The sequence below is a fragment of the Alligator sinensis genome, unplaced genomic scaffold (genome assembly GCF_000455745.1).
Source record: "Alligator sinensis unplaced genomic scaffold, ASM45574v1 scaffold589_1, whole genome shotgun sequence".
Taxonomy (NCBI): domain Eukaryota; kingdom Metazoa; phylum Chordata; order Crocodylia; family Alligatoridae; genus Alligator; species Alligator sinensis.
The window spans coordinates 21,280-31,600 of NW_005842881.1; the positions used below are offsets into that span (position 1 = coordinate 21,280).

The following is a 10,321-nucleotide window of genomic DNA, read 5'->3' on the forward strand; positions in this document are numbered from 1 at the left end:
AGGTAATAGTTAGAGAGCAGCTTCCTTTAGAAAAAGGCGTTAAGTATTTGGGCATGGAGCACAACTGCAGTTAGGTAGTGAAATAACTTTTTATTACTAATTACCTAAAGCACACTGCATATTTCTCCCTTTCACATAAAGAGAAGTTTATAGTACTGACTCCTTTGAAACATTGGCTTAAAAGACCTCATATAGCAACACTAAAACGCCATGACGATGGCCCAGATTTTACCTTTACCTTCTTCAGAACTGCATTACACCAACAATTGTAATATTCAGCTTCAAGTTTTAGTGTTGAGTTTAATGTTGACTAATTGGTTGGGTTCAAAGAAATAGTGTCACTTAGTATAAAACGTGATAGTAAACAAAGAAAGCACCAGCCAGCCGCTAGCAGCTAGAGAACAATAACAAATAATGAGTTTTTTCTCTCTCATTTTATTTCTCAAAGCAGTTTAATGGAAAGTAGAAAATCGCTTGACAGACACTTAAGAGAATTAAAATTTGTTTACATTGATCTAGTAGTTATACACAGCCTGCCAATATAGGAGTTTTAATGAAATAATACAAAATGAGATACATACATAGTAGATTGCACAAGCAATCTACTGTGAGATGAGAGAGAGAGAGACAGTAACTAAAGATGCCGCCCCTAAAGCTTTTCAATTTAGACTTCCAAAAAGTGAATTCCATCTAGTGTTGAAATCTGACCATCTGCATACAGGATTTTCACAGGTTTCATTGTAATACAGGCAAGGCACAAATTAAGATTCTCCTTTGATATGTACAGTTAAGAAACGGGGGCGTAAAGCAGCTATAAGCCGGAGACCAAACGTGTCATTGTGCTGGAAGCGGTTGAGCAATCTGCATATTTGGGGCCGGCATTGGCCAGGTATCTTGGTGGGTCTGCAGGAGGCGGTACAGCTGTTTCAAATGGGCAACGATGTTGTCTTTAATATCTGGTGTGGAGATCTGAAGCCGCACGCTGCCGCTGTCGAAGGAACGTGTGAAGTCGCCTGAAAACATTTCGTAAATCATCCGAGCTACAACTGGAATGACCTGTTTAAAAAAGAAACCTTGGTTATTTCAGCCTAATTAAGATGATAACCCAAGCAGCACAGTAAATTTGCAAAGTCCTCAAGTACACTGGGAATCTCCCGTATTGGAGAAGTGATCTGCAGAACAATTTCACTGAACGCTGAGCTGTGGTTTAGACACTGAAGCATCCCACATCAGTGAAAGCTGATTTCATTCCACTTGGATTTCAAAGCCAAAAAATCCCTGCCAATTTTCAGTTCAGGTTTCTCTGCTATCGACTGTGCTGAAATGGAGAAAAACCTGCTGAAGCAAAAAAAGTCTCCACTGGATTCAGCTGCTCGTTCCACATGTGCCCTGGCACATCTGTGCAAGGCAGTAGCTCTTACCTGCACCACAATCAGCTTTCTCTCTCTAGGTTTTCCGTCCGGCCATTCTTCCCCAAAACAGAAGTAGATCTCAAAGGGGGGCTGTTTTTCCATCTGTCCTTTCTGATGAGCAATCAGCTCTACGAAGAAAGGCAATGTGGTAAATGTGGTATATTCCCAATGTGGATCCAATGTCATTCTCTACCATCTCAATTGGGTATTTAGTATAACCTAGGTCAGTATCTCCAACCCATGTATTCCAGAGCCAAACTACCTCCAGCAGCTGATCGCAGTTCTTGTTTTCTACCCCCATGCAAAAGTTGTACTAGCCACCAATACATATCAATGAGATGAACAAGGAACCTATTATTTGGCAGATAATCTCTTTGCTTTTTCTTTCTCATCCTGTAACTGAGCCAAAAATCCACTGAGGTCAATGGAAAGGCTCCCATTTACTTCAGATGAGCCTAGAAATGGCTGCTACATGTACAGATCCTCACCAAAGCAAGGAGGAAGAGTACCAGTTGCAAACCCCAGTCTCGCTTTTCCAGGTTAAGTGCTGGCCAAGGGGCAGAGCCAGTAATCAAGGTGGTTGCTCAGCATTAAAAAAGGTACCTACCACTTAGAAATGTTTCCAGACAGAAGAGTTTGACTTTCTTTTGCCTCTCAATCAGGTTTGGTGTGGTGGACGAAGGGGCACATGGTCCAGACCAGTACACCTTGCACTGACATAGCCGGATGGCATAGATGGCATGGCCACTGACCTCCAGAATCAGTCCCCTGTCCATGACATCTAGCAGCCGACTTGTGAAAATCTTTTGCTTTTCATTGGTGATCTGTTCTGTTCCTGGAAACTTTACTTGCTCCAGACTAATAGGTCCAAACAGCTCTTCCTGGTCTGGCATAGGACCCAATTCTCCGTAGAACAGCCTGCATCCCTGGGGATTGCTGACAGTTGAGGTTGGCCCAGTCTCTTTTCCTCGATATTCAAACTTGATTTCTAGATCTGTCACTAAGAGAGAAAATCATTAAAATGGCTTTCTTGGTGTTTAAAAACCCCTGTAGGGAGACGCTCATGTAGGAAGAACAGTGCAATGCAAGAGTTGCAGAAGTGCATTTTAAATACATATGGTCCTGTATGCTGAAGTGTATGACATCAAATGTGGTAGAAAACAACAAACAAGCTGCTTCTTTTCCAGTTCCGGTGACAGACGCCCTATAAATCCACATACATACGTACTTGGGAGAGAGCTAATCCAGAGCTCAGGGGAGCTGAAGAAGTCATGCTGCAGAGTACTTGGGGGCATCTCCATATCTACCGGTTCATTCTTGGACCACGCCGCTTCAGTGCTGCAACTTTCTACACTGGCTGGAGCCATCGGGGAATCTACAGAGAAGAACCAGGCAAACTGAGTGTACTTTAAAAACTCACACCTTTCTTAACTGACTCAATAGTTAGTGCATGTTTATTATCAATGGGGCAGATTAATCTGTACGTTCTGGCATGCAACTAGCTAGAATGAATTTTGCCATTAGTTTTCCATACTGTCAAATATAGGCACGAATAAAAAATCTGTTCTCATTTTTTTATTCTACAGTTACCCTGTTAAATGCAGCAGCTCCTAGTAAGACCAAAGTTGGTGTCAAATCACAGAGCCACAGACCGTATCAAATATGAACAGTGCCCCTTCCCCCTCCAAACAACACCAGAATTGTTGGTATTGAGCTGCACTGATCATTGCCAAGGAACAACGAGGTAGTTCAGTGTGTAGACCCATTTGGGCTTCAGCTGTCCAATATCACCAAAAGATGTGTCAACAGGCTGGCTATCAGGCACCTCTCTGCAGAGAACTGGACTAAACAAACATGATGCACACAAATTTAGATAGCCCCATTCAACGGTAGCCTTCGGCGTGCATTCTGAAAGCACTACTGGAAGAGGCAGTAAAATGTACTGATTTGAGCTGTGGCTAACACTCTAAATGTCTTTGTTTGAAAAAGTGACAGCAACTGTTGAAAAACAAATGAAAAAGCAGTTCAGGTCATGGGTTAGCATACCGGAAGGGTAGAGCTCCATTGCATCTCATCTAACCAGCTTGCCTAGAGAGCTTTAAACCTCAGTCTGACCCCTAGCAAACTGCTACACAAGAATATTTAAATACTGAGCCAACACTACTGTTTAAACTTGTTAAGCCATAACCTAGGTGAAGAAAATATAGCCGTCTGAATAAAAGATGGCTCCATTATTATATTTAAGCCTGACATATACAGCAAGGGATTCTTTGACTGACTTCTATAGAACAGGCAGTTATCATTTCAATAAAGCTTATTTAGGGGAATCTAATTGACTATAGATATAGGAGACAAAATTATCTGTCCATGCGGGAAACAGCATGGCTGCTTTAATAGACTTCTGAAAGCAGCCAGGGGTTAAGGATAAGGTCACCTGGAAACAATTAAGGAATTTTAGTTCATCAAGACTGTGGTAAAAAACCCAAACCTGTTGATTTACATACACATGCTGATTTACAAGTCAATACCAGCATGGATACATCACACCCTATTGTACTAACCATTAATATTAAGAAACGGAAAAGTGTCCTGTATGGGGATATGCTGAGGTGGATTTAATTCTTCTTCTTCCTCATCATCAAAGTCATTATCTTTCTCATCCCATGGAGCAGAGCCAGTGGACCCTAGAGAGAAGCAGGCATTGAAAACACACTGAACTGTTTGGACACTGAAAAAAGGAAGATACGAGACATCAGTCTCTCTTTCACTGCTGCTCAGACACAGCAGATGCAAGAGATTCCCTTCTCGTAAGAAATTTAGTTAAAGCTTAAATTTCAAGGTACTGGGCAAAAGTCATTCCTAGAATAACTCCATAGTGTCAACTTGGTCGGGCTAGAAGATCTATTAGGTCCCTTCCGACCCTGAAACTATGAAACTATGAAACTTTTCCTAATTTAAACACATTTTTTTTTCGAATTCACCGTGTTCCATTTATCCTAAATGTTTTCAGGGTTCAGCATTAAACAGTGATGAATTCCCAATTGTTTCTGGATTGTGAATTTTTTTGTTGCTCCAACGGTTCTGTTCACAGCTTTTGCCCTGGTAGAACAATACCCGAACTGAGCGATGAGTCCACAGTGAAACACAGGATGCCGCTAAAATAGTGGATGGCATCAGTTTTGAACAACCTGTGGGACTAAGAGCATGTGTTGTCTGGTGAGAAACTGCAGTACATTCACTGCAAAAACCCATTGTTTGCATGCTACAATATCAAATACTAATTTATGAGCAGAAAGGAAGTTTGACACACGGCTATACAAACTACTTAAGCTTGATTTCAGAAGTAAAAAGCAGACGGAGAGAAGCCTTGCCAAGGACAGTGCAGCATTTAACAAACATCATTCGAAATAATGAGCTAACTCCATTACTACCCATAATGCCACAGCTAAATGTGGGCTTTAAATCTTTTAATTGGCTTTGTCAAAGAGCCTCCACTTGACCTTAAAGTTTTAAACTGTTTGCAGAGGTAGCTTAGTTGTTAATATGAATCGGAGAAAACAGGCACATGCACTGGACTGATACCTACTTAGTAACCAGCACTGTGTCACCAAGCCCTCACCTGGATTAATGATTGATCCCTGGGACTGCGGGATATCGCACACTTCGTAAATTTTAATAGGGTTCATGGGCACCTCTTTGGTTCCATCGTACATCAAGTTGAATTCCCGGCTTTTGTTGAGAGCACATCGGAGCTGGGCTTTCCATTTTGCAGGGTCTGGCTCATCGACTCCTTCCTGATACTTTCCCGTTTCCACGGCCCATGCCTGGAGGCAAAGTGCACCAGGCTCAGTTAAGTCCTGCTGTTATTCCAGTTTTGATCAAGAGTCAAAGTTTCTAAACAAATCTACTGTAAAGTGTGTTGTCTCTTTCAGGGGAAGTCTCGCCTAGAACACTTTTTATGGCAGTAGCAATCAGAGCATTTTTTGTTTCCTCGCGTTATCTTTTTTTTTTCCTAACACAAAATAAAAACAAAGATGAGCCCCAAATTTTAAGAGTCACTAGTGACTACATGCATTCACAACTGGAGGCCTGTTAAGAAAGCTTAATTTGCATACAGCTAGTGCTCAGAGGTACCAAAAAAGACCACTGCTCGTTTTGACAATGTGGGCCTTAGTTTGTTGCGTTTGAAGGAAATGGTTTAAACAGGGGGTGAGAGAAGCAGTAGTCAAGAAACTAATTAAATCCAACAAACTCAAAGGATCTTAATACTGTGTCTTCATATTTCCTCCTGCCCTACCTTAAAGATGGTGTTCTCCTCTTCGTGCTGAGGACTGTGTCGTGTTGCATGCTTCCAGGGGATCTGAAATCGCTTCACTTCCCGATTTAGCCAGACAAGGCCTGGGTACAGACCACTGTCTACCTGCGCTACCAGCCAGGGTTTCAAACGAACTCTCCGTGGGTGCAGTGCCATTATCTACAAAAAGACACAAAACAACAAAACAAGGCAACCTCAAGAAAAAGTTCAGGCTTTGCTTTTCTGATTAATTTAGCATAGTCTCAAGAAACTGAGTAAAGGAAATTGAACTGGGCAGTTCAAATGTGCTGGAGAATTTTCAAGTTTCTTATTTAAAAGCATATCTTGAATAGCCATTAGGTTTAGCCAGATTATGGATTTAGTAGAAAGTGTTACTAACCTGTCACTCAAAAAAGGGCTATTTAAACCCTTTTAACATAGTTTAGGTAAAGTCACTTGAAGACCAGTGCCCCATTACATCAAGAGCTAGAGGTAGGTAGAAGCCGGTCTGTAACATGTCAGTAATTATGCAGTGTCAGGGATTAACTCCACTCCAAAAGCATGCTGTCAAATTTGTTATGCAAAGAGTCCGTAGGAGGAACAGCCCAAATAACCTCTGATCAAATTATTCGGCAGTCACAGAGGTCTTTTCCCTCCCACGCACAATTTAAATAAGTCCTAAACAGGAAGAGTTAGTATTTATCTCAAAGGGGGCAATTCTGCATGGAGAATAAAAAGAATACTTACAAAGATTTCATTTCAAAGTAATTTCACCTCTTCACATATGGTAATTTGCAAATCAAATCCTGTAAGTAGAAGTCCTTCACTGATACCCTCACCTATGTCATGCAATAACCTGAATTAACAGATGCATTTGTAGGCGTCTCTGTCTCTCTAGCTCTGGGAGGGTGTTTGAAAACAGTAAGCTGTCAGATAGACGCCTTCTGCAGTATACCTGTAGCCTGTTCAATGTAACCATGATTTAGGGCTACAAAAAGACGAAGATGTCTCACAGCTCCAAAACTAGCCAAAGAAATACTTAATGCCGCCATTCAGGAAGAAGACAAGTCCCCTGACTCAGTTTGGTTGCTTGTCTAGATGCTCATGCTTGTACCACACTCGTCATGACACGCACAACCATCCAACTTCAGCTGAGCAGTACTTCTCATCCCAACCTTCACCAATAAGGAAATTCAGCTTCCCCCTCCAACCGAAGGCTCCCTTAATGAAAGAGGGGATGCTTTTTCCAAGCACAATGCAGCAGTACCACTGAATTTACCTCCCTAGAATTTAATCCCATTGCTAGAGCATGTAGGTGTAAAATATTCCACTAGTGAAATTACCGGCCTTTGCTGGCACGCAAAGATGCACACAACTTTCTGGCTGATATCCGTTTGCTAATCAGCTCTCTTTACCTTAGATCCGCAGTTCCCAAGCTACACTGGTTCACTATAACCTGCTTAACAACTGCTACGTTGCAAATTAAGGCAACACCAAGTTTACGGTTTGAGAACCCCTACCCTAGGCAAAGCAAGGCACACACTTGAACACAGTCTCACAGCTCATCCTTTGACCCTCCCCACCTCTGAAACTTGGCTAAGTTCAAGGCATTTTTTTTAACTTGTGCTCTCTGCTAGAAACCATCAGTAGCCATCTAGCACAGCAGGCTTTGGGGACTGAGAGTTACCCTTGGCCTACCAACATATCTCAGATCACACCAACATGAAAAACAGTAGCCTGAGGTTAATTACACTACAGACCATTTAAAGAGATTAAAGTTAGCATGTCTACCATTACTAGTTTGCTAGACCCAATTTCCAGTCTGTAGTCTATCAGACAATCCTCCTTTCCCTTCACCAGCACGTTCGGCATACACTTGAAGACATGGAGCCCAAATGTGATTTGAGAATGCTTTTCAAATTGTAAAAGAGAAGACCGTGATTCTAAACCAAGACCGACAGCATTGCCAGGACTTTTGCTGCTTCATTTCAAAAGTTATCATTAGTACCTCGGGAAATGCACACTCCCTTCAGCGTATGCAGCAAAAGGACCGCAGGTCTGAAAAACCTGAATGGAAATCTCGCTTGCTTCCAGAGTGAGACTGGCTTGATTTTCACTGCCAAAGCAGAGAAATGCTAACATTTGAGAGAGCACATGATACAATACAGACTGAATTACCGGGAGCGGTCACTCCTAACCCAAGCGCCTCGTAACCTTCCTGACAGCTTTTCCCAGCATAAAGGAAGAGCAAAGCAGAGCATTAAGACCCATCAGTGGAGTGCTATATTTTCTGCTCACCTCTCAATAGTGAAGGTTACCAGACCTTTTCTACACTAAGGACATTTTGTACCAATTTCCTATCAGAATCGGTACAGTAGTGGCTTGGCAAGCCCTGGGTTGGAGGATGGCCCCTACCATGCTCATGGATGGGTCTTGATCCCTTGGCTAAGATCAAATGAGACTGGGAGCATCTGAACCCCAAAGCCTCCCAGCCTGGAGCTTCCCATAGGATGCCTGCCTGGATCTGGGAGGGCGGGAGGATTGAAATACTAGTAGTTTGCACTAGTAGTGAATCTAAAGTACTGGTGATGGCAGTGGGAAGGTATGAAAACCAGCCTAGATGCAGCCATTGCAGGTGCAACCTGGAGACTGCACAGCATAACTGTGAGTCTGGTCCTGCCAGATCTGTAGCACTAACGATGGTGAACAAGCAGGAAAGTTTGACTGCGAATCCAATGCTAAGATTGCGGGGCTAGGAGTAACACAGTTGATTAGTTTACTGTGCCCACAGTTTCCAGTACAGACTGACATGACCGTATTGTTCCCATTCTGAAGATCTCAGAGCCCAGTGGGGAATTATTGAGAAACTAATTTATGCAATTCTTTGAAGCAGAATGCCACTTGAACTTTCTGGGGTAACAAGCACCTTTGAGTGCCATTTACTGCACGCAAGTTCAGCATGGCACTCAAGTTTCTTGCATGCTTCCACTGTGATCTTCTACTGCACTCCCTCTGAGGCTATTCCTGACTATTCACTCCATCCAGAAAGAGCACACACCAAGTGCAGATGCTTCCTCAGCCTGACGAAGGGTATTTATACCCGAAAGCTTGCAAAGAAGATTATTTCCATTTTTTGAGTTGGTTTAATAAAAGATACCAGATTTACAAAAGAACTTTGTCTCCCTCTTAGAGGAGTTTGAGTCTTTGATCTTTTTTTTCCCCTTGCCTGAAGCAAGCAGATCTGTCCTAGTAGGCCAATAGCACCAAGCACTAAGAACCTGCAAGATGAAGCAGGATTAATATGAAAGCGGAGACAGGCACAGCCACTGCATCCTCTCATATCTGACCTCCATGGCTGCTCATAGGCCTGCCTGTTGTTGTAACTGCACTAGTGTGCATTTCTCCTCTCTGGCATATCCCCAATCTTTAACTGACGTCTTGCTAGCAGCCCCTTACAGACCTTCTTTTCTTCTTAGGTGGAGAGCAGTGACTCAAAAGTGAAACTTGGTTTCGAGAGAGCAAGCAGTACATCACAGTTCAGTTTCAGTGAATCAGAAGGACAAGTAGGAAATTCCCTTCTCCTGGCTGCCCACGCAGCCCAGTGTTATTCCTAATTTTAGAAAGCCTAGTTTTCATCCTGTGCCAAGGTTTTCTGATTGTTTGAAGGTTCGGAGGTTTTCAGCAAACATTGAAAATATAAAATACTGCATTCCTTTGGGGCCTTTCAATCAGATCCTAAAGGGATTTGCAAACTTGTCATGCAGAAATCACATTCAGTGCTGAAATGCATCCACTTCTGGGATAAAGCATGGCAACCGTTTGCTCCTGGTATAAACGAAGTGACAATAAACTGAGGAAATGCCCTCGGCATCTTCATTTCTGGGTTTGATAGGTATGAAGGAGACTGGTGGACCTGCTGTTGAGTTGGCACTACAGTAATAAATGATAAGTGATAACAGTAGCTGCTACACTGTCATTTCCCCCCTCAACTCACATGGTGGTGATGGCCTCAAACAGGTGAAAATCAGACAAATACTGGTGTAGACTACCCACTGCCCCAACTCTTTTGAAGCACCCGTGCTACGACTTGGTGTGAAACATCTCCCGGCTCCTCTGAACCTCAGTGCAAAACCATGCGTGTGCTCTTGTGAACTGGCTGTGACTGTTGCCTAGAAACTCCTGGGCTGCTGTACCTTACGGTTAGGTTACCGTATTTCCAGTTCCAAAGAAAGGACACCGGTCACGCGGGAGGAGGGAGGGGTATATGACTGTGGGAAGGCAGTGATATGCCTGTGCTTGGCCTCTGCCCATTTTGTTGCCCCTCTCTCCCAAGCCACAGCCCCCCCTGCCAGCCTGACCCCCAGCCCCCAGCCCTGCCAAACAACAGTACCCTGCCCCTCTGAGCCATGCTGGTGTCCCTCACTCCCAACCTGTAACCCCCTGGCACGGGCAGGGCCTCATCCTCCCAACCCACAGACCCCCTCCCCTCCTGATGCCCCTCACTCCCAAGCCACAGCCCCCAGTCCTGCTGGTGCCCCTCACTCCTGGCCCACAGCCCCCTGCTCTCCCCAGCCCTGCCCCTACGAGCACAGGCACCGGCCCTTCTGCACCTTGG

At 43.7% G+C, this 10,321-nt stretch overlaps 1 protein-coding gene across 3 annotated transcripts in view; it reads right to left on the reverse strand.

Annotated features, from left to right (window-relative positions):
* Positions 1–422: 422 nt before the first annotated feature.
* Positions 423–10,321, reverse strand: part of IRF6 (interferon regulatory factor 6) — a 13,306-nt gene continuing 3,407 nt past the window's right edge. For all 3 annotated transcript variants that reach the window (XM_006035836.3, XM_006035838.2, XM_006035837.2), the window contains exons 2-8: positions 5,710–5,886; positions 5,032–5,236; positions 3,974–4,096; positions 2,641–2,787; positions 2,020–2,412; positions 1,422–1,540; positions 423–1,056 (exon numbers count right to left, since the gene is read on the reverse strand). In XM_006035836.3, coding sequence (XP_006035898.1) covers positions 835–1,056; positions 1,422–1,540; positions 2,020–2,412; positions 2,641–2,787; positions 3,974–4,096; positions 5,032–5,236; positions 5,710–5,883 — 1,383 coding nt within the window. In that variant the 5' untranslated portion in view covers positions 5,884–5,886 and the 3' untranslated portion in view covers positions 423–834. The remainder of the gene's footprint in view (positions 1,057–1,421; positions 1,541–2,019; positions 2,413–2,640; positions 2,788–3,973; positions 4,097–5,031; positions 5,237–5,709; positions 5,887–10,321) is intronic.